Source organism: Genypterus blacodes, unplaced genomic scaffold (genome assembly GCF_046128005.1).
Source record: "Genypterus blacodes isolate CSIRO-AG114 ecotype Tasmania unplaced genomic scaffold, CSIRO-AGI_Gbla_v1 ptg000180l_1, whole genome shotgun sequence".
Taxonomy (NCBI): domain Eukaryota; kingdom Metazoa; phylum Chordata; class Actinopteri; order Ophidiiformes; family Ophidiidae; genus Genypterus; species Genypterus blacodes.
In genome coordinates, this window is record NW_027466981.1 from 392501 (window position 1) to 417500 (window position 25000).

Genomic DNA, 25000 nt, shown 5'->3' on the forward strand with positions numbered 1-25000 from the left:
CATCAACATGCTCTGTGTTTAAGTGATGCACAGCTTTCTGAGGGAGCGCTGAGACACTGCAGCTCTTCAGAGGTTTGTCAGCTTTAAATGAAACATCTATTCAACCTGAATGGACCAATTCATGTTGCAGCATCTTTAGATTGTGATTTCAGGCTTCCTGTGAACCCTGGAGCAGACTAATCTTTGGTGCTGACTCACTTGGGGCTAAGTGTGTGTAATTTACTGCGACCCTTGCGACCCTGAAGAGCAGAGGCGCTCTCTAACTGTCAGCCTGGACCAACAGGACCATGAATCACAGCCAATGCTCCTCAGCTCACCGCTCGGACGCCGGTTGACTCAGGTTAAAGTTAAGTCAGTAGCCGTATGGATCGATCCTGTAATAAACATGTAGTCCATCACACAGTCTTCCATGTGTGTGTTTGCAGCTGTGTGTGTGTGTGCGTGTGTGTGTGTGTCTTTACCTTTTCAGAGTACATGGACGGCGTGCTGAGAGGGTTAATGACCACCATGTTGGGTCCAGCGTAGGTGTGGATGAGGTTTCCTCCGTAGCGCTGCCTCAAGCTGTGCATGACACTGGACTCATTCAGATAGAGCAGGGAGGCCAGATCCTCTGACCGGTCGTATGATGGCGGGTTAGCCTACAGACAGACAGACAGACAGGCAGAGAGACAGACAGACATCACTCTCTTTATCAGCCTGAACACTGACAGCTGAAACAACATTAAATGCTTCTTCACAGTAGGATGAAGTGACCTGGGGACAGAATGACACCTGTGTCCCACCACATGAGGGCGCTGGACGTGTGTCCTGAGCAGCAGACAGATTAGAGAGGGAGCTCCTGGCATCAGTATGCAGCCATGGTAACGGAGCAAAGCCCAAAGGAAAGCTGATGTAATTAAAACTTCAGTCTTCACTCTGGGATTCACAACCAAACCCCATGTTTGTGAGTCCTTCATCAGAAACATCAAACCTGTCCTTACTCACTGCAGACACACACTCATCACCACTGCCTCCCTTTATATGGAGCTCTGTCATTACGCTGAGTCTGAATATGCAGGTCTGTGCTACAATCAGCCTGGGAGACTGAGTCCTGACTGATGCTGCTGAGGATGAGGAGTGTGTTTAACATCTTTACATCTTTACAATCACTGTTAGAGTTGAGATGTTCTACAAAATTATGGGGCAAAACATTTTCTGTCTTACAATAAAGTTCTCCAATTTGTTTTACAGCAGAAAACATTGAATGAGTTCCAGTGTGTTAACCTGCACAGCAGCAGGCCAAGGAGCTCAGGTCATCACACACTCATCTATCAGTTCATCATTTGTCTCCAGTGAAGAAAACTGACCTTTAGAAACTCATTCAGTTTGTTTACATGCCTCAGTACTGTGATTACAGGCAATACTGTGATCAAACATACAACATCCCTCCTTCCCTGTGTAAACATGACCACAGGCTGAGGTGAGTCCTTCAAGATGAGGAGTCATCTTTCACAGAGAAGTCCCTGCACTATTCTAAGTACAGTCCCATCATCTAGGCCTGTTAATGAGAGTTCTGATGACTTCAGGCGTCTATCTTCAGGCTGTCAGGGTCATGAATAAGATCTGCTGACACGTTCCTGTCAGACTGGACTCAGGGCTGGAGCTCAATGAGTAAAAGACAACAGGTGGCAGAACCTCCCTGGTGCCCTTTGACCTGAGCAGGCCGCTCCTGCCAGGCAGCTGTCAGTGTCCATGTCCAGAGAGGCATCTGAGCTCATCTAAAGCTCCAGCAGGCACTTTCAGCCTGACTCAGCCTCCATTAGACTGCTGAGCCTCCACTCCTGCTCTTCAGCTTCAGACTAACCTCACTGCCGTTCAATCAGGAAGACCTAGAGACCAGGTTTACAATACATTACATTACATTGCGATCATTTGGCAGACGCTTTTATCCAAAGCGACTTACATTACATTACCACCCTTCGCAGAGGGGGGAGCAATTGAGGGTTCGGTGCCTTGCTCAGGGGCGCCTCGGCAGGGGCTCGAACTGGCAACCCTCTGGTTCCCAAGTTGAAGCTCTACCCACTGAGCCACTGCCTCCACAATAAAGACTGAGAAGTTCACACTGGCGTTACCTTTAGGGTTAGCTTTAGCCTGGTGTTACTTTCACACTGTCACATACACACAGTAAGTCTCTACAGTCTGTGTGCCTCGCCCCCAGGTAAGAGCCCTGCCTGATCCGGTCCCAGGAGGAGGCCCAGTTCTCCCTCTGTCAAACTCAATTCATAAGAGTTCTTGGGTTCAGTCTGGCTCCTGTGGCTATTTGTTCCTATTAGGGCCTCCTGCCCCACAAACCAAAGCTCCCAGGGTCACGGACACACACACACACATTTACAGTTGTAAAAATGTGTGACCAATCCCTATATCCAGATGAAACACATCTTCATTATCTTAACATCTGATGACCCATTTGAGCTAAATGATGATGTCGTGTCTAAATCCTCACTCACCTTCTCTATATCGTCCTCGTCCACATCCAGTATTGTCCCATCGTGCTCCAGTCTGACCTTCAGCTTGCCCTCTGGCAGGGAGCCAGGCTCCGTCTTCACCACAGTGGCTGGGTGAGGAGAAGGAGAAGATCAGATTATTCTTAGAATGTACCTGCTAGTGTTGAATGTCTTCAGATTATGTCAAGAAGCAGAATAGAAACATCTGAAGTGTGAATGGAGTTTAAAACATCATAAAGTAGTTTAGAGTAACAGACAGGTGTGTGTGTGTGTGTGTGTGTGCAGCGTAGACTTCAGTGATCTCAGGTCAGTACATCTACATTTACACTTACATGACCACTGGGTTAATGTTTTAGTATTATGAAGTATTTCTAAAGGAAATGCTAAACATATACTCTCACACAGCACACGTTGCTTTATTACAGGATGCTTTAACTTCTAGCCTTGTGGAAAAATTCTAACATGTGCAGCATAAAAACATTCACACAGTTCTTAATCCCATCTCACCCAGGGAGAAGCCATCCTTGTGGACCAGCCAGACCTTCTCAGATCCATACCAGGCCTGCTCTGCTGCTATCTGCTCCTCAGTCTTCACCTGGAGGACAGCAGGGAGGGAGGGAGGAGAGAGTTTAACCACAGAGCCTGTGACTGTCTGAGAGCCCAGCGCTGTAGGTCACACTGAGTCATAACCACACATGCTGAGAGGTGATGAGGGGGAAGCTGGTCAGGAGATGAACATGCAGTGGATAAAGGTGGACTCAGAGCTTCACAGTGCTCTGAGCAGTGAAGCTCCTGCAGGATGTTGACTGAGACTGTGTGTGAGTGTGTGAGCACAAGAGAGAGAGAGAGAGAGAGAGAAGAGAGAAGAGAGAGAGAGAGAGAGAGAGAGAGAGAGAGAGAGAGAGAGAGAGAGTGTTGTCTGAACGTTCCCTGCATGACCTTCAGGGAACGTTCAACCAAGACAGTCACTTTAACAGTCCAATAACAAAAACAAATCTACTTCCTCCAGTGGTCACACAGGGAAACTAATGAGGGAAGTGAACACAACAAAACAAGAGTAGATAAAGTGATATGCAAACCAAAACAACAAGTGAAGCACGAGTCAGCAGAAGAACCCAAAGACCTCAAACCAGAACTGCACTGGTCTCTACGTGTTTATGATCTCTATTCTGCTGATTGGCTGATGACACCAGAGATCTAATCATGTCAGGGAGTAGGAGATGTTTGTAGTAAGTAGGGAAAACAAATCAACAGTCAAAGTTTTGACCGCTAAATGAAGTGAAGTGAAGTTAAAATGTCCACTAGGTGGAGCTGTTTCAACCACAAACTCCACAGATCCTTATAAAGACATGAAACCTTCCAGTCCAGCGTAATAAAAAATCTACCAATGTAAAGCAGTCAAACAAAGGGTTACAGCTGATAAATGGAGACTAAATGCCACATGTTGGTGATAAAGGAAAAAGTGAAGTCACACTGCAATCTGCAAGCGACACACACACACACACACACACTCCACAGTGCAGGTGAGGGGAGGCTGGAGGTGAACGACACTCAGGCACAGCAGAGGCCAGACCTGGGACTGCTGGGCCGCAGCAGCATGGGAGGCCTGAAGGAGGGCCACAGGGTCCTCTTCCACTGCATCCTGGTGGTGGGCCAGCATGAACAGCAAGGAGGGAGGGGGTCAAAGGTCACATTTACATATGAGAGACAGATGTTAGACAGACAGACAGAGAGACAGACAGACAGACAGACAGACAGAGAGACAGGCAGATAAGACAGATCTGGGTAACTGCAGAATGTGTAACTGCATCTGTGGAGAGAGCAGGAAGAACAGATGAACTGTTTCTAAAGCTGGACTGAGCTCCAGACATCCAGACATGCAGAGTCACTTAGAGCTCAGATCTATGGAGAGAGCAAGAACTGAACGATACAAACGCATGCTAACATTAGAGACTCTCCTATGTTCAGATATTATAAAGCCACATGGACCCAGATGGATGGAGTGAGCAGAAGCGTCCTGAACAGCTGAGAGCGCCTGAGTGTCAGAACTCAGCAGCACAGAAATATAAAACAAGAGACGCCACACATGCTTCATCCAAGGGTCTCACTCCATCGCCATGCCAACATCCCAGTAAGACTCCTCACACACACACACACACACACAGACACAGACACACAGCAGCAGCTCATGCAGGTTGACATATCATGGAGTCTAAGTGTGTCCACATGCTGCTGGATCACAGGGAGGCGCTTTAACAACCTGCAGCTGGAAACAACACATCTGTCACAAAGCTTTCAGCTGATCACTTCATGTTTGTGTACAAGAGTGCTCCGACTGTGTGGGAAATATGTTGTTTGCTTTTGTTGCCGTCTTACCCAGAGAGTAAGAAGTCTAACATTCATATGTGCTCACTGTAGAATCTGATCAGTCAAAGGGTTGCAAAGGGCAAACAGTGATCGATGCTTCAGCACAGAACAACGACAAGGAGGCGACTCATAGGCATCATGTCAGAGGCAGACTGATACTGACTGGGTGAAACCTTAAACACATCCTTTACTTACATTGGTCTAACCCTCACACACACACACACACACACACACACATGTTAGGAAACAGACAAGGGAACAAGTTGGGAAAGTTAGAAGGAGTCAGGGCCTTACACTCCCACACGCCACACGAGTGCAAATTCCAGCCAGGAGGCCTAGAGGAAGGCTGGAGGGCCGCAGTACCTGGGGAGGGGGCCGGGGGGCCGCGGCAGAGGCTGACACTGTGATTGGCGGCTCCAGCTTAGCCACAGAACAACCAAGACACCAGCAGCCAGCAATAGCAATGTAAGTGAGGCATGGACAGGGGAGGGGGGGAGAGGAAGAGGAAGAGAGAGAGTGGAAGAGGAAGAGGAAGAGAGTCAGAGAGACAGAGGGGGTGGATGGATGGAGGAGAGAAAGAAGAAGACATGGTCAACATGAGATTTGGACTGGAAAAGTGAAATGGTTGAACACAGACAGACAAAGTGACCGTGTTGATTGGCAGCACAGATTAGTTCAGTCAGGCATTACTTCAGAGTGACGTATTAGACAGATGTTACTTGAATTGACACATGCAGCAAAATGAGGAGCAGAGCAGGAGAGCAGCAGGAGTGACTGAGGAGAAGAACTCATCACTAGACTGATAGATAATGAGCTCATCAAGCAACTGCGCCTGTTTAGGGTGGGGGGTGGAGGTATTATGGGATGGAGCCATGTTACAAGAGATAACCAGCCAGCAAGTCACAGTGAGAGCTGGAGAGAGGAAGGGTTAGAGTCACAACAACAGAGGGGATCACATGTGACGCCCAGACAAACAGCTGTTTAGTCCCACTCCAGCAGGGAAACAAGCCCCGCCCCCCCATCCCCCACCCCCCCCATCAGCTTCCCCAAATACACACAGCACTAAAGTGAGCAGGCTGACTCATGCCCACAGCCTGAGGGAACATTAAGAGCTGCAGTGAGCCGTGAGCTAAAACACGTTCTCCTGATCAAACTCACTCAGCTCAGTTTAAGTAGAACTAAATATTGTTTCAGCTTAAACCTCTTCTTTCTTTCCTTCCTCACTAATAATCAAAAGGAGGGTTCATTATTTCATTTTTTGGGAAATATTTATGTTCCTGTTTTTCATTCTAATCACCATTAAAGTCATGATTTAATGTAAACATGTATCCACTGCTCCTCCCCTATGCTGCTGTGCACACTGAGTGAAAACAGGTCATGCTTGGTAATGCTTCTTAAAAGCCTATACAGACTGTACAGGAGCAGTTAGGGGCTCAGTGTCTTGCTCAACAGCACTTGGACAGGCTCTCTATGCCCGGTGTCAAACCAGGAACTCCTGAATCCTGAGTCCTGTCTCCTCTACTAAAACCTGCTTTGTTCTGATGGACTGGAACAAACTGTCAAACACAGGTGACAGCTGGCTCAACACTGTCTGTCTGTCTGTCTGCCCTCTGACCTCAGGGGTGTGTCTAACAGGTGTGTGGGAGGGGAAACTCACATGTTAGACACTGACATCAACATGCTACAGATGAGGGATCAAAGTCAATTCTGTAACACACAAGAGCACTGTAGGAGAAGTCAGAGAGGCACAGTGTTTACAGCTAACATGTTAAACAGCTAACATGTTAAACAGCTACACAGTGTCAATATGAATGTGTGTGTAACTCAGCTTGACTTAGAGGAGGGCTGACATCTTTCAACCATTTTCTAAAGGAGACTCCAAGGCAACATGAGAGAACTTACAGATGAACAAAGGGCCACATAAACAGGATGTGCTGTACTGTATATTAGAGTGTGGTAAGAGGGAAAGCATGAGTGAGGTCAGCAAACAGGGAGAAGGCCCAGCTGATACCACACTAATGTGAAACTGACTTCAGGTGCTGAAGCTGACAGGAATACAAGCAGACAGACAGGAAGCCACAGCAAAACATTAGTAAAGGGCAGACGGGACAGCAGAGTCATTTACAGGGGCACTGAAGATCCTCATCAGGCGTCTCTGAGCCGCCTCGGTAGGACTGAGCGGCGGCGCCTCCTACAGGGCAAAGCAGCAACACATTGAGACTAAACCTCACAAAGAGAGAGCAAAGGCCATGACAACACACACACACACACACACACACACACACACACACACACACACACACACACACACACACACACACACACACACACACTAACACACACACACACACACACACACACACACACACACACACACACACACACACACAGCACTTCCAAGCCAACCCCGTTAGCCAAAACAAGCATGACTCATCTATCTAGCTGGAAACTGCAGACACACACATTCTGTCGTATACAATAAATGCAAATGTGCACACACACACACACACTCTTTGGGTGAGGTTAGAAAAACATCTTGGAAGAATTCTCAAATGAATAAACGCAGAACATCATGCTCACACAGGAAATCAATACAACACACACACACACACACACACACACACACACACACACACACACACACACACACACACACACACACACACACACACACACACACACACACACACACACACACACACACACACACACACACACACACACACACACACACACACACACACACACCTCAAGAAGAGGATGTTATTAGTAAGAGGCAAAAACTTGCAACCTTCCAAGCTGAACTAATCAATAAATAACGTGTCCCCGGCCACACCAACTAATCTGGACTCATCTGAATCCTCTGGCTCTGAATATCAACATCTAACTACAAACGGAGCAGACAGAGCAGACAGAGCAGACGGAGCTCTGCTACAGACTCTGCTTCCTGAGATATAAAGTATAGAAGTGCATGATCATGATCTGCAGCTGAGATAAAATGGTGATAAGTTTGATTCTCCTCCCACCTCAGTTCCTCAGGTGTGGCTCTGGAGGATTTAACTGTAAACCAGCATCAACTCAATGAGAGTACAGAACACATCCCTACATGAGTCTCCAGGCTATGAAGCCCCCTGTTGGTGAGCCTGGGTAAACAGGCTTGGAGGCCTCGTGAGGAGGAAAAGGCAGCCACTGAATTCCTTGTTTGTTTTGCTGGGAGATGATTCCCTGAAAAGAGTCTCAGAGGAGAAGCACTTTGAAATAGTTGAGGGGCCCCAAACCTCAAGAAGCTCAAAGGGAGCAAGTTCATGAAATGTGCAAAACAGAGTGTGTAGTCTCCTGCAAATAAACAATTCACTAAGTTGACTGCAGATCCAAGCTGGCCAGGAAAGAAGAGAGCTGAGGAGGAATCTGAGGGTTTGTGACTGAGAGGCTGCCAGTGAAACCCTGCAGCCAGATGGGAAACTGTGGCTGCCAGACATCAAGAACCACTTCTTCTCACTGTTCTTACCATCTACTGAGTCACCTGGAGCAGGGGACCTACAGAATACACCAGCAGCACACCTGTCACCTGTTTACTGGCCAAACACTATAGACAGAAAGAATGAAGCTGAAGCTGCTGCAGCCCAGAGAACCTGGAGCCTTCAATACAACCTCCAACAGAAAAGGTCTGAGGGAGAGGGAACAAGATGATGTCCTTTGTAATCTGGTATCTACTTATTTACATTCTGGGCTGAACGTAGACCTGCACGGGTCAGAGGACCACCAGGACTCATGAGGCAGTCCTCTTCATAGATTTGTAGGTTATCTGATCCATTAGTGAGCTAAACACAAAGCAGGCTCTTGTAACCTTGGTATGAGTCACTAAGAGAGCCGGATGAGTTCTGCTCTCCTCTTCTGCTTGGAGGGACTCTATGTGAAAGGCCCATTAGTGAGTCAGGTCCACACTGAGGTCACACACATCATCACAGGGAGTGGAACCAAACACCAGAGTGCTCTTTCATCTCAAACATGCTTTTATATCGCCATGCAGTTCCACGCAATGTCCCAAACGTTCACTGTGCAAGTGTGAACAGTGTATACACACACACACACACACACACACACACACACACAGGCAGTACCTCTTGTTTACTGACAGCAGGCTGTTTCTGAGGGGCAGCTACTGTTGGAGGGGGGGACATGGGAGCAGGCCTGGGGCAGGGAGGGTTGGAACTCACAGGAGGGGCAGGGGGAGCTGGTTTGTGTCCTGATGGAGGAGGGAGGGTGAGAGGCTTTGCCCCCACTGAGTCAGTCAAAGGGGGACTGGGTGTGACTTTGGGTTTAGGTGAAGGTATGAAGCCAGCAGGTGGAGACAGCGTTGAAGGCTTGGGTGCTGGAATAAAGCCAACAACTGCTGGGAGAGACGTGGGTCTGGAATGGGAGGATTTGGAGGAAGGAGAGGAGACTGAGCTCTCAGAAACCAAAGGAGATTGAACCTCCTGCCTCCTCAATGGAACAGAGCTTTTAGACTCCAGTTTGACCTCCTCTGGCTTAGGGGCGGGTTTGTCTTCTTTTGTCTGCACAGGCTCAACCTTTTCTTCTTTTCTCTCATTTCTTCTCACCGCTTCATCTTTTTCCTCGTTGCGTATTCGTGGGCGAGGCTCCCTGGTCCGGCCCCTGACCATGAGGTTGGTCAGACCTTGTGAAATGTCATCTCTCTCCTCCTTTTTGATCACGTCGTGCTTGAAGGAGAAGGCCGCCATCTTGGGGGTCTTGGTTGAAGCTGGGGCCTGTGCCTCAGGACAAAGCTTGGGGAGCTCTGGAGTTTTGATCGATGTAACTATAGGGACTTCCTCATCCTCGATGGGCAGGACCTTCCTGACCACACGCCGGACCACCTTGACCACCTTCTTGCGGGTCAGACCCTGGTCGTCTGTGTGATCCACCTGACTGCTGCCCCTCACTGAACCGTTGACTTTACCATTGGATGTAATATTGACAGCACTTTTGCTCAGGAAGCCGTTTGGCTGTTGGACATTGTGGAGCATGACCGGCTCTGGGCTCCTAGGAGCTCGTGGGGGTTCAGGACTCTTAAATCGCTCTGGCATGCGTGCCAGTGGCTCGGGGCTTTTGAATCGTTCTGGCACTTGAACAGGTGTCCTGACTTTAGGTGGGGATGGACTCCTGACCCGGGAAGCAGATCCTGTAGGGGAGACTGAGGGGCTTTTAGCCCGGAATAAGCCCCTGCCTGGGTCTAGAGCCGGCACCGACTTGGCCCGGTTGGACAGACCTTCAGGTTCTGGCTACTCACAAAGAGGAAAGAGAGGAGACATGAGGCAATCAATAATGGAAAAGAGAAGGAAAGAAGAATCATATTCATATCCAAAGCTACATGAACCTCATTAATACTAAAGCAACCCTTTAAAGTTTAAACAACAAGGAGAAATGCAACGTATCCAACAATAACCAGTCATTCCTTCATCCTGACACGGTTCAGATCATGAAGAGGAGAACAGAGACCTGGCTCATTGGCTGTTGGACTCATTTCAAGACACTGATAAACCGCTGCACAATGTGTTTACCTGTACAGATCTACCACAACAGGTTCATCTACAAATGTAAACTATAGGCTCCACCTCTGAGCCGTGACTCATTGGTCTGGATGAAGCTGCACGCTAACATCAAACACACTTCACTCTGTGAGAAACTTACACTTGTGCTCTCTGGCTTGTTCTCTTCTTTAATCTGAGGGTGTCGATATGAAAAAGGAAACCAAATAAAAACCTGAACACCACATGAAGCTGGAGCTCATCACACACACACACACACACACACGCACACACTGTACAGAACACACACCATGCAACACCTGAGATCAGTCACAGCTGAGATGACTCCAATCACACCTGTTACTGACACAGCTACACATGGATGCACTTACACTTCTGCTTAGTGGTTAAGAGTGTCAATCAAACAGCATAAGTGACACACAACAACAACACTGGACAATTGTTATCTGTGTATACAACAATATACAACACACTGTCAATCAAATCCATCGAGTGAAAAGGGTAAAGATCACACATGAGTCTGGACAGGCGTGTTAATATATGAGCCAACACCGTGCAGCGCTGATCAAAGATCCAAACCAGACTTCCCTTTTGCTCCCAGAAGGAGAAGCGTGATGAGAATGCCATGTTGGCTGATCTGATGTCATGGGCTGAGATGGATGAGATGGGAGCAACAAGAGGGAGGGAGAGGAGGGGGCGGCTGGTAGAGAAAGAGAGGGGCAAAGTTTGAGACAGAAGATTACAGGTGAGGCTTCACAACACAGACAGAGCTCAGGGCTGAGGCCAGAGGTCAGAGGTCACTCAGTCCATGACAGCCATGACATAAAGGCTAGAGATGTAGGATGAACAGGAGATTATATTGAGATTAGCCAATGAGAGCAAACCAACAGTATCAGCAAAACTCCCCCACGGCCAAAATGAGACAAACGGCAAAGTTACAACCAAAGAAAGCATCAAAGTTAATCAACTACAGCCCTCTACTCTTCATCTACCTAGTGAACAAGCTATTGGAGAGGATTTACAGATGTGGAACAGGAGATGGCCGTACAGATGTTTTATATGAGCCTCTCTAGCATCTGTACTTAGCCTGACTGAGCAGATCAAGTCTTGGTTCGCCTTCTCACCGTCTCCAGTGTAGAAACATCAGTGTTTGCCTGAAAGCCTGAAAGCTGTTTATCTAAACCTGGGGCTTCTGTTCTGTTCTAACAGTGATGTGTTTAAACAGTTCCACCTGAGTGAGGAGAGGTCACAGAGCGTACCTGAGCAGGTGGAACATGAAGGGGATGACAGGAGGCCACTGCGTCTCTGTCTGGATTGCATCATGCTATCAAAACACTACTAACACTGCTCTGGTGAAGGTGATGTTGTTCACTCATCACATAGTTGCTTCTACCTTCTTCAAACCAGTAAACTTGGCAGGTCTTAACACTTAAACTCTGCTTCTTTTAAGGCAATAAATACATTTTCCAGGCATCATGTCATCACCATAGTCAGACTGAATCCATCCTAAATCATGGTTGTATACTTAACAGTAACAGATGGAGACTAGCTGATTGTACATTGATTCAGTAAAGCGTGTAAACACACCACTTCATCATCACTGAACCAACCAGAGAATAGAGAATCATCCCGAATGTCTCCACTATTACCTTTGAATGAACTCATGTGACTTACACACACACACACACACTTCTCTATGATGCTGTTAACACATAAAGGGCAAATAAACACAACTGAATCCTAGAGGAGGCGTTGATACCTTGATATAGTAAAGTGTGTGTGTTCTGTGAGAGAATAATGATCACAGATAACAGTGACACAACACAGGACATGGTGTGTTATGGTCAGGGATACTCTGGCTGGATCAGCGTGTTGTAAGCGTGATGAAGGCCTGTTCCTTAGGTGACATTGTGTTGACATTAACCTACATTTGCTTCTCTGAATGAAACCTGAGTCGGAGGGGAGGACCGGAGAAGAACAGAGTCCATATATCTGCCAGACATGAAGCCAGCACAACACACTGCTCACACACAGCTCACACACAGCTCACACACAGCAGCTGCTTCCTGCTACACGTATGATGACAGTCGACTGGCTGAACCCTAGTTAGTACAGATCCAGGAGCCCAGGACCTCCAGAGCTCAAGTGAGGTCATCTGGTGATATCATTCTAATATAGAGTGATGATCTGTCCATCACACACAGATATAAACTTCTCATTATCCTGTGTGCCTGTCCTGACTGAGACTGAGACCTGTGTGTGATTGATCTGACATCATGAGGTCACCATCATGAGGTCACCACATGGGCTCGTTACGGAGCAGATCAGTGTGTGACGTTAAAGTGATCTCACCTGTAGCGTTGATATTCTATTCTGGACACCATGACCTTACACATTAATACTTTATATCTGTGTGTAACAGGCCGCAGTGCTTCAACCAGTGAATGAAAACCAACGGCACATGACAGAAAAGACACAAAGTGACACAAACCAACTTTAAAAGAAGAAGAAAGTCTCTAAATCAAATCAAACTCACCATCTAAATCAGACCAAAGGCACTAAGTTCACTTCTCAACAGAGCCAACACACAAAGCTGGGCCCGTCCATTCAAACACACACCCTCTTCAAACCAACCACACAGTCAGTCTGACACGTTGTTCACACTTTACTGACTAACATGAGGAGCAAAAGAGGAACCAAACCTTCAACATGACACAAACGTTGCTATTGTTTAACCCTGTGTTGAGTTAGAGAAGCAGTGGAGCTGCTGCTGCCCCGGGGCTCTCTCTATCTCTCTCTCTCTGTGGTCACAGCCCTAAATATAGAAGCAGCGAGCGGCTGTGGAGCCTCCAGGCAGCAGCTCAGCTCAGCCCACCTCATATAGACTTCTCAAACAAGGCCCCTCGTCTCTAACAAAGCCTTCTGACACAGCTCCTGTACCTGTTAGTGAGGAAAGTCCTTTATCCACACGGCCCCCAGAAAGCACAGCAAATTTGATCCAGAGGACAGGAAGCTGCTGGAGACACACACAGCTCAGTATGAAGACGCCGGAGAGGGACAGGGGGGGAGAGAGAGAGGGAGAGAGAGAGAGAGACAGAGAGAGAGAGACAGAGAGAGAGAGAGAGAGAGAGGGCAAGATAGAGAGAGAGAGACATGGGGCGAAAGAGAGAGAGACAGACAGAGGGAGAGCTCTCTGATTGGTCAGTTATTCCTGACAGTGGCCAGAGCAGAGATGTGGGGACAGCTGTGATGTGATATGAGGGTGTTGAGGTAAAAATAGTGACCCTGCTCTCCAGGCGGAGGAGGCCTGCCATGAACTCCCCCACCTCCAAGAATCCAACCAGCAGCCCCTCTTCACCTCCACACACACCCCTCTCTCTGCAGTTGCTGTCACGTCAGCTGCTGGCTCGCTCGCCGTGTGTGTGTGTGTGTGTGTGTGTGTGTGTGTGTGTGTGTGTGTGTGTGTGTGTGTGTGTGTGTGTGTGTGTGTGTGTGTGTGTGTGTGTGTGTGTGTGTGTGTGTGTGTGTGTGTGTGTGTGTGTGTGTGTGTGTGTGTGAGGTAGATTTAAGAAAAGGAGAGAATATTCTAGAAGAAAGTGACAGAAGCGATTCAGAATAAGAGTGTGACCTACAGCAGGGAGGTATGGAGCCAAAATCCAAGCCAATCAATTAAGCTGATGAGTGAAATAAGTGACCCTTCATTATTCAGTGTGAGTCTGTGTTGAGCTGTGTGAAGAGGCTGTGCGCTGGTTGATCTTATTGGGACACAGCAGGTCAGTGTGGTAAACGTCTAAACGTCTACAGAGACTCTCCAGTTCCACAAGTTAGATTGAATACATTCAGCTCCATGTTATTAAATCAGGGTGTTGTTAGCCTCAATCATGACAGGAATTCACTTCAGTCTGATTTACATCCAGCATCCTGTCACTAAAAGGGCGGGCGTGTCATCGCTGCAACACAAAAGATGACTCAATCTCTCCCTATCAAAGAAGAGTCGACCCACGTATGAACGTCAATCATCCCCCGCCTGGCTACATACCTGCTTCACAGTGTGTGTCCACATGATGTCCAGCTCCTCCACAGCTCCTCCACACTCACAACATCAAGTCTCAGGTCTCAGCACTCCTACCATCTACCCAGTGTGCGCTCAGAGGACTAGACCAGGCATTGTTAGTCCATTTTGAAGAGGAGTGACGGTTGAATTGGCTTCCTGTGTGAAAGTTCTCTTTATAACAAAAAGGAAGAAGCCCGAGTGTGTACAGGAAGGCAGCTGACGACAAACAGGAGGGGAGCAAACATGATTCTGCAAACACTGCAGGACACTTCCCTCTTATACAACAATGAGAGCAACGCTTTAAGACACAGAGATGAGGAGACACTTGTTTCAAAAAGACGAGAGGACGGGCAAAGAAATACAATTTCAAATCACAATGAACCCTGCACAGCTAAACCTCCTAGTTTGAGTTATAGACACAACAGATACAGAGGTCAGAGTGTCAGGAGGACATGGAGCTCACTGGGTCTTTATCATTTAGAGCTGTTACTCTGACACTATGACCCATCTGATGCAACAAACTCTACTGGCTGGCCTTCTGTGATGAAGACACTCAGAGACTTTAACACTAAACAGAACTAAACTGTAAACTCTAACGCTGCTGCCTCACCTCAACAACTTACACATTACTATTATTATTTTTGTTAACTCTCGCCCTCTCATGTAAAGCTATCATTAGTGATCCTTTACCATAAGGACATTGTCCCCACATCCCCAGGCAACACAATTCAGCCGTGCTTCAACTAACTGTGGCTCAGGCTTTGGCTCCACTTCTCCCTTTTGGCCACAAGATGGAGCCAGAGGATCAGAGAAGATGCACAAAGGCAGAAAGTGAGACCTCCTGAATCCAGTAACCACACAAAGCCTCCATTATTTACCAGAGCAGGCTGGCTGCCATGGCCGTCTAGAGGGGGAAGACCAGAGTAATATAGATCATGTGCAACCAAACTGGGCTGGAAAATGTGCAGAAAGAAATGACAGCTTCCCCTCGGCCTGCATCAGAGAGGAGAGGCAGCGTGAGCTTGTGAAAGAGGCTGGTTTACAGCTTACAGAGGGTGGGGTAAGAATGAAGGGCGAGGTGAGAGAACACCCTGACTGTACTCAAGAGTGTGTGTAAGAAGCATGAATGGCAAGGAGCTGCTTCATGCTGGGAAGGCAGATCAGCTGTTTGAGACCCAAAGAAGCCTTCAAGTGTGAAATGTCATCAAATCAACAGAATGGGTGATGTTTGGAGCAGAAGCAGCATGAGGGAAGATGAAGAGGGTAGAGCTCTAAAGAACAGGCAGGGCCTTCCATCTCTGTGTAGACATGTGAGACATGTGAGGCGTGTAAAGACGTGTAAACGTGTCCACGCAATCACCACAGGCTCTCACAGACCAGATGAGTCAGCAGTACAGAGACGGATGGCTCTCCTCATGGATCTAACAGGAGAACCCAGAATGACTCCTGTAAGTCATCAACCAATGGAAACACCACAGTCTGAACTCAATCACACCTGGAGTGTGATGAGGTGGAACAAGCTGCTGATCACTGAGATGATCCATATACAGTACATGTCTCACCACATGGATACGATCTCCATGTAAACACACGAGTCTACCCAGGGTCCATCTCCTGCTGCCTCCAGACCTCTGGACACCAGGACGTGGAGTTCCTCAGTCATGTGTGACATTGTGTTCATGAGCTGAGCAGAGATGCCAGGCTGCTGTCAGCAGCTCAGATGAAGAGGGAGCACCGCTCCATAAACACTGAGCTCAGACAGAGGAGGAGGAGGATCACTCCTCAAACCATTCAGTCCTGTTTACTCCTCTACAGCTGATTTCATTCTCATGTCTATGTTGACAGAACACACTCTGGGATTCAGCCTCTAGATTGACCTTCATCACTTGATAAGATAATCCCCCAGAACGAACACACACACACACACACAGACTTTGAATCAATTAAACAAAGTCAAAGAGCCATCAGACATCTTCCTCCATTGTTGCACCTCACTGTCTATAAACATGTTGGTCAGAAAGGAAGAAACTCCTCATTAGACTTGTGTTCTGTACATGTATTGTGCTTTGAGGCCTTAGAAACATGGACCCGGCTCCTTAGAGCACAGGGCCTGGTGTCTACGTGTCTGTGTCTCCAGACGTCACAGCAGCTTTAACTCAGAGGTGACACAGGATCCAAACACAGCACAAAGCTCGGTGAGATGCATTCAAAGATCTGCTGTGGTTGCGTGTGTGTGTGTGTGTGTGTGACTGTGCTGAGGCCGGGGCCATTCCTGAACGAGCCCCTTCATGTTTAAACACTGCTGCAGGGTGGCAGATGTAGGTCAGACGGTGTGTGTGTGTGTGTCTATGTGTGTACATGTACACGTGTGACACTGTCAGACAGACTATTCCGTACACACACACAAGCTTCATCATACGCCCAAAGCTGTGTAGAAACAAGCCAGAACACCCACAGACCCCAAAGTCCCAAAGGGCACCGTTAAGGTCAAATGTAAAGAACAAAACAGAGCTCGGCTTGATTTCTGATTCTTTGTGGCAATCTGTGTGTGTTTGAGGTACAGTGTGTTATACTGCAGTACAGTGTGTAGCCCAGTGCTTCAGACCTGCTCATGACCCCCCTGACCCTCTGTGACCTGGGGTCTTGCTGGATTCCAGACACAATCAAACACACCGAAGGAAAGTCAAACCCTCCTTCTCCTCCTCCTCCTCCTCCTCCTCTCCCACCACGTTACTATCAACCACACACACACTCACCTTCTCTCGTCCTCGTCACACTCATTCTGTCTGTCATCTCTTTGGAATGCGTGGGCGGGACAAAACAAGGACGGTGCTTTTTACACAACTCCTAAGATTCTATCTCCTCTGTCCTCACACTGGGTCAAAGGTCAATGGCAGCGGGCCACAGTGTTCACAGCACGTTACAGTCAGCTATAGAGCCATTTCCTGTTGTGTGTGTATGGAATGTGTTGATGACTCAGGAAGCTTTGAGGGCAGAGTCTTTACCAAGCCTTCATAATGGCTGCATGCTGGCTGAATGACTTTACACAACGTATTGATACTGTTAGACATATAATGTTTTAAATGGGCGCTAGGTTTGAATGATACACACGTAGAGACCAGACCTGTAAGAGGAGAGAGGAGAACATAGAAGAAGGAGCAGGAAGTAAGCCCATCAGCAGTGTTATACATACAACATGTCCCTTAGATAAGACCAATTAAGGTTATTACAATATCAGGCAGTCATTACCAATCAGTGCAGAGCCAAAAGGCCGTCCACACCCACACACCCACCCACACACACACACACACACACACAGCAGACAGCAGACAGCATGAAGCCCCAGGGCCCGGGTCAGCATACAACATGCTGCCGTAACAGCAGATAAGCACAGCAGCCCGGCCTTTGGTTGGAGTGTGGAACACGTGTCAGTGTGTCGGAGTGAGTGATTGTGTAACAGTTACACATTTAGCTGGAGCTATATTTGCTGCTTAGATGACTTTAGGCACGTTCATGTGAACAAAAGGAGAAAACAAAGGCAGGCTTGGGAAATGCTTTTGTCTACAACCGGTCTGAAATACCATGTAGCTCCACTGCTGCCTCATTCCAGTTACATGTATGTGAGCATGACACATCTCATGTCTCCTCTCTTATTGCTTGATCTTTGAGTATGATGCATCATGGGTCTTCTAACCCCACTGTACTTCAGCTGTAGTTTGGTTTGTGACCACTTGACCATTTAGATCTGCAGTAATCCTTTGGTAACACTATAATAATCCTACAGTTACCATAGTAACCTGCATTTACCCCTTCAAGCATCCTGCTGCACTGAAAAACCCTGGAGCCTGACTGACGTGTTCACACCAGTGGGGGGGGGGGGGGGGGGGGGGGGGGGTTTCAGGACCGCTTTGACTCAGAGGAGCCACGGCAGAAGAACTCATGTTAATTCTGCTAAGATTTCACAATAAAGCATCAAATCTGTACGATGCTGTATGTTCTCTTTAATGGAACCATGTTTACCATGAGAACATTGAATGTAACTGAGCCCAAAGCCCCGCGCACACACGCACACGCACACACACACACACACACACACACACACACACACACACACACACACACACACACACACGTATGTAGGGGTTAAGTTGTATATGTGCCTCCGCTGCAATTTCCTCCTAAATTAAGCTCCAGACCTAAATAGTAAAACAACATCCTAACATCCTCCCAGTTGCTCCAAGGGGAGCGCAAATGGAAGTTCCTGTCCACTCCACCCCTCTGGCTTTGAAGCAGCTGTGGTCATGGTGGACTGGTTGGATAGACTTTGGAGACAGGAAGTGGAAGTCTTGGACCTCCTGCCACTGTAGGTGGGCGCGGAACACAAACGCTTCCCCTTCTGAACTTAGACAGGCTGAGATGTTTGTGATGATGAGTGTTGGCTAGGAGACAATATCATGCAGAGAGAAAATGCTCATTACATCCTCATTACAGCTAAGCCTGATAGGAGAGGCTGAGTCACAGACTGAGCCTGCACTGTGTTATCTGATACACACACGCTGCCAATCATCTCACGCAGAGGAAAGAATCTCTAGTTCTGTGTCTCAGAGTGCTATGACCCATAACACATGGTCTCAATCTCTTCACAGAGTTTTATATTCAAGCTTAACTGATATGGGCTTCGGACTTCCACTCCCATTATTTGGGATGTGAAGCTGCCATCTTCATTCCTAACAGTTCCACAAGTATACAGTTTCCCCCCCTGGATTGACTGTTGGCATGATGAAAGCCTCTAATACAGTTTTTCCTATGGGACCAACTGATAACAAAGCTGCACTGAGATCCTGAACCCTAACATAGAAGAGCTTCTGAAGACCACAAGAGTTTAACTACAGAATAAAGATAGAATCCAAGGTGACAAACCTCTGGGGATTCCAGAATTTGTTTTGGCAAAGTTAAAAGAGAGGCGACAGAGAGAGGCGTGTTGCCATGGCAGCAGCTGATCAGCAGACACTGTAGTCTGCTTTTGTTGTGCTGCAGTGTCACTGTGAGAGAAAAGAGACGGCTGACTGTGCAGTTTTCACTCAGCAGTGGTCAGCAGTCACACAGCCAAACGCAGCGTGGCATCAGACCAAGAGCGGGACACCGAGCTGCTGCAGCTGCTGCTGCTGCTGCTGCACTCGCCACTGTTCACCCTCACATCAACCTATAGATGCTTCAGTATGCAGGAACCATCTCTCCATCCTTTAGAACATTCATCCATGTATTTTTCAGACAATTTGCAGTGGATATCTATGTTCACAGGAGTATGAATAATAATGTTTTACCTGAGCCCTTAACTTTATACTGTGGGGCTGAAGGTCAGCAAACACACTGAGCTCATTAGTGGTGTCCAAATACTGAGCTCTTAGTTTGAAGTCCCACCATGGACATGCACAGACTCCACTATTCCAGATAACAGAAGCCTGAGCACCTGGAGGAACGACACAGAGAGAAGAAGAAAACTAGCAACAGAAAGGCCCCGGTTTGTAAACCAGGACCTTCTTGCTGTGACGCAACAGTGCAAACCACCAAGCAACCAAACAGCCACGCCTAACCGCTCATCTTATGTAAGATATAACATGAAGTTATTGTGGAAATTGGGTGATATTTACAAACGATGCAAAATCTTGCTGCACCATGGATATCAACATCCTTTCTCCAATAGTGTTGGAACATCAATATAATAGATTTAAAAGGACAATACAGAATAAATCTACCTGGGTTCAGTCTGGAGTAAAGTGCTTTCTAGTACAGTGAGAGAGGAGAAGAGGCTTTGCTTATGGAAACTGTAGAAAAGGACTGCAGTTATTTTAACAATGACAGACTGACAGTTCACCCTTTTAACTTTATTAAACTGCATTCCTGGTCATGTATCATTTAACTTTCCCCTCGACACTGAAACCAATCCCTCACTCTGGTCTCTCTGCCTCCATTCCTCCCTGCAGGACTGTGACAGGTCTTTCCTTCAACACTTTCCTCTCCATTATTCATCAGGCCTGTGGCTTCTCTGTAAATAATTCAGGTCTGCAGAGGAACCAGGAGGAACCAGACTACCTGCCACACCTCCGCCCCCCCCCTGCTGCCTGCTTGGTCACCGTGTTCATCAGTCAATGTTGCTCCTGTAAACATGTATGACAAAGAGCAGGAAGGGGGAGTCAACGGGACAGAGCCACTGCAGAGGTCAGACAAGGTCACAGCATCAGGCATCACATTGTTGAGCCATTCAGACCTGAGGCGACCCACTTCCTGCAGCAGCACTCCATAACAGCTCAAACACCAATGTGTCTGTTTCCATTTAACAGACAACACAACAAAGATAACCAACAGACTCAGTGGGTTGACCATGACAGGTAACCTCAGTGGACGGCATCCTTAACTAGTATTCACTCTACAGAGATTGCCTCTACTGAAGGAGACTAAATTGATGTGTGAGCTGGTGTTTATCCCTCTGCCTCCTCCACTTCATTAACTCTGCCTGCCTCTTATGGGGCCAGTGGTTGATCCTGTGGAAAGGCGTGGGGATTACCTCCCAGCATGACAGCCCCATCAAATCCACTGGAACATCTGGAGACTCAAATCAGGCTATTTGGTTATGGAAGGCAACGACGGAGCAAAGTGAGTAAGCATGAGAGAGGATTAGACACTGATTGGCATGAGTTAACATTCCTGTTTGGCAAATTGAAGGGATTAGGCACATTTAATCTAATCTCAACGTGTTACAAAGAGAGCAGAAGGTTTGACCCGAATGTTCCTGTAATGTCAGAACACACACACACACACACACTTCACTGTGACTTCTCTGACACAGAATGTGTGACGATCTCAGACACAATACAGTTGTGGGTCTCAATCTTTACCCCTGCTGGAGAACGATGCTTTCAATGGCAGTGGATCAACCAAATAACTGCAGCAGTGGTTCTGAATCCACCAGGGTCCTGACCGACCGCTTGGATACTTCCTGGAAGGGTATTTCAGCCAAAAGGTCTGGTTCAGTGTGTTTCAGTATTTCCTCTTGGTATCTACGACAAACTTAAACCCAAACTACGACTATACACTAACTACTGTACTAGAAAGTCAGCGGGTTCATATTTAAATAGCAGCTCTTTATGGATTGAATGCAGTTCTTGGATAGTAACCATGGAACCACTCTAGAGTCACATTATAAACATCTAATGAATCTATGTTCTTATTAATAACCAACATGGCTCTTCCACAATTTAAGGAAACAATATTCAAATATGTATCCTTGTTACTTCATCCTCCAAAGTTCTGGTCTACGGTGGATCAAAGTGGAGCTCCAGTGAATTCCCAGTGTGCCTGTCACCCATTGTGCCAGTGTGACTCATCCCTTTGCTTCAAACGAGTCTTATGGCATTCCTGTGTCTAGCCTCATCAGTCCTGACCCGACTGCTCTCTGAACTCTCACATACTGGGGGCTAAAGGTCCGGGCCTGGGCTGGGCTGGAGACTTTAACCACTGTTCTGACATCCAGGACGCAGAAACCCAAAGTCAGAACTAACGCAGCTATTTTGCAATACAAACACCTTAAGCAAAACACAAGCAAACACCCACAAGCTTTCCTTTCCTTCTTTTCTGGAGTTGAAAGAAATGGCACATGTGTCTGAGGATCCTGTGATAAACTCAATAAGGAATCAGGTAGGTTTTGTTTTCTTAACTTCAGACCCTTTGACTCTGTTCCATCTTTACACACGGTTCATGTTGTGGGTCTGAACTCTTAAGGATCTCTTTACAACGTTTGACCTGAAAAAGAGATTCTTCACTCTTCATGTGCCTTAAATAAATAAATCATGCTATTCACAAATGGCTGAAAGCCTTCGACTCGTGGGACTGCAATAAAACAAAAAGCCAGATGTAATATTTCACTCTAGCCACAATGGCTATGTAAGCAACCATGGACAGAGGGGAACAGTAGACCTTTACCAGGAGATAAAAACATTCCATTCTCTTTCTATTTCCAGATAGTGAATGAAGCTGGAACGTGTGTGTGTGTGTGTGTGTGTGTGTGTGTGTGTGTGTGTGTGTGTGTGTGTGTGTGTGTGTGTGTGTGTGTGTGTGTGTGTGTGTGTGTGTGTGTGTGTGTGTGTGTGTGTGTGTGTGTGTGTGTGTGTGTGTGTGTGTGTGTGTGTGTGTGTGTGTGTGTACACAGTATATTAGGGGAGGGTAACACAAACATCCAGTATAACATATGATAACAAACAGCTCAACCTCAGTCTGAGCATCCAATCAGCCTGATGCTACATCATCACCACATCACTGTTCCATTCTACTACAGCATGGACACTATAGAATCCTATACATAATAATCCTATAGACATTATAAAACCCTTTTCAAATCAAAGTTGGAGTCAACGTGTTTGAGACCACTTTATTCTGCTTTAATCACAAAGGTCCAATCGTTCTTCAAAATGGTACGACTACACAGGGACCTCCAGCGGGCTACTGGTGTGTGTGTTTACGACCAAACTGTGTCGGAAACAGACTGCATGAGGGTGGCATGAGGGCCCCACGTCCTCCAGTGAGACTTGTATGTACATACAGACCAGCACCGTGCTCAACCGGACGGGCATTGACCAGAGAACACCAGCATTGGCAGGTCGGCCATTGACGCCTCGTTCTCTTTACAGAGGAGAGCAGGTTCACACGGAGCACATGGAGACGCCGGGGTGACATCATGCTGCCTCTGACATCATGCTCATTTTTTTTGAGCAGTGCTTTGACAAATACTTCAGAAACCTCAAACTTCAAATGAGTTTTTAATACAAATTAAAACAATATCTATCTTAATACGTGTGGAAACAGCAGCCAGTACTTCAGAGTGTTGAACGTGGCTTTAAGTGACTTTCCACTGAGTTTATATCCATTTACATCCATTTCTCTGGTTTAATGTCAGGCAGTGAGACCATTTACCCCCCAGCCAAGGGAGGAGCTCCACTCTACGGATTGTGGTTCAACCTGCACTCAGTTATGTGAGTGGAAATGATGTTGGAACGCTCAGGGTTGCAAAAACTCAAACAGACAAACAGACAGACAGACAGACAGAGTTGAAGGTATGAAGCTGGACAGTCTGGATCTTCACAAAGTGGGTGTGAGGGGATATCAAACTCATTTCCTCCTTCCTCCTCCCCACTTCCCATCTTCACTGACATGTCCATGAGGAAGCAGGATGTAGGGGGGCGGGGGGGTGGTGGTAAACAAAGACACAATAAAAGGCAGCAGGAAATCAGTTTGACTGGGAGGCTTCAATAACAATGTCCTCCTTGTGAGGAGCTGAGGAGCGGTGGAGTGGCGGCTCTTCTGACTCTGAATACCAGGACTCAACTTTACTCACAAGTGATCCAGTCCCAAAACAACTTCTTCTTCTTCTTCTTCATGTTTGTTGTTCTGTACTCAAACATTTCAGTTATTCCACCTCAAGGAAAAGCTTGAAATTCTTGGAATTCGTGTCTCAACATGGACAACGCTTCCCTCAACTCTCACTCTCTCTCTCTCTCTCTCTCTCTCTCTCTCTCTCTCTCTCTCTCTCTCTCTCTCTCTCTCTCTCTCTCTCTCTCTCTCTCTCTCTCTCTCTCTCTCTCTCTCTCTCTCTCTCTCTCTCTCTCTCTCTCTCTCTCTCTCTCTCTCTCTCTCTCTCTCTCTCTCTCTCTCTCTCTCTCTCTCTCTCTCTCTCTCTCTCTCTCTCTCTCTCTCAACTTCATTTCTAGGCTTGAATGCTCTCAGTTTGGCTTTAAACACAGTTCAGCATGAATGGACTCACACTGAGAGACAAATCTAGCATAGGTCCAGACAGGAAGTATGTAAGTAGACATGTTGTAGAGAACAAACTGCCTTATCAAACACATTCATAAACATCCAGCTTCCTCCCTCTTCCACCACCCTTAAGCCTCAGAAAGTCATTCCTCATCCTCATGGAGCATCTCCTGGGGAAAGGGTCAGGAAGTGGCCTATTTGTTCCAAAGCAGATTCCACAAATACCAGAGTGAGGCTTTAAGGGAGAGGCCTGCTTCCCATGTTTCCAGGCAGCCTGTCAAGACAAGTGAAGATGGCTTCTTGGTCCTCTAGCCTTCTCTGTTTCTCACGCTCTGGCCTCCCCTCTCCTCCCTGAGCCGTTTAATCTGGATTCCTTCTGCAATGCTCAGATGCTTTAAGGCTCGGAATCCCAAAGGACTTTGACTCCAGCAGATTTACAAGTTAAGATGTTTGTCTAAACATTTCCACATTGTATATTATCCCAATTAGCAGGCTTGGGGGGAGAATATATGAATAAATATGACACAAAGCCCTGGCACACCTGGAGGCTTACACACTCCTGCATGGGTGAGAGATCATACATGTAACACGTGTGCTTATCACAGGAAGTATGAAGCGCCCAGCATTAACACAGTTTACACAGAATACTTGTTATGGTGTTTGGACTTTTTAAGAAAGCCTAGAAGGAGGAGAGAGAATATGAAAGGAGGAGGAAACACTGAACCAGAGCAGGTTCTGAG

General features: G+C 47.1%; 2 protein-coding genes across 11 annotated transcripts in view; one reads left to right on the plus strand and one right to left on the minus strand.

Annotated features, from left to right (window-relative positions):
- myo18ab (myosin XVIIIA b) overlaps nucleotides 1-25000 on the minus strand; it is an 82822-nt gene that overhangs the window by 52186 nt on the left and 5636 nt on the right. For 8 of the 10 annotated variants that reach the window (XM_076167873.1, XM_076167876.1, XM_076167874.1 and 5 more), the window contains 3 exons: nucleotides 2991-3078; nucleotides 2487-2593; nucleotides 462-638 (listed from right to left, as the gene is read on the minus strand). In XM_076167873.1, the coding sequence (XP_076023988.1) occupies nucleotides 462-638; nucleotides 2487-2593; nucleotides 2991-3078 (372 nt within the window). Of the gene's footprint in view, nucleotides 1-461; nucleotides 639-2486; nucleotides 2594-2990; nucleotides 3079-12935; nucleotides 12957-14438; nucleotides 14612-25000 lie in introns of those variants that run through there. The other 2 variants (XM_076167878.1, XM_076167879.1) reach the window with 2 other exon arrangements.
- Nucleotides 1-25000, plus strand: part of ngef (neuronal guanine nucleotide exchange factor) — a 95303-nt gene that overhangs the window by 36466 nt on the left and 33837 nt on the right. The window lies entirely within an intron of this gene.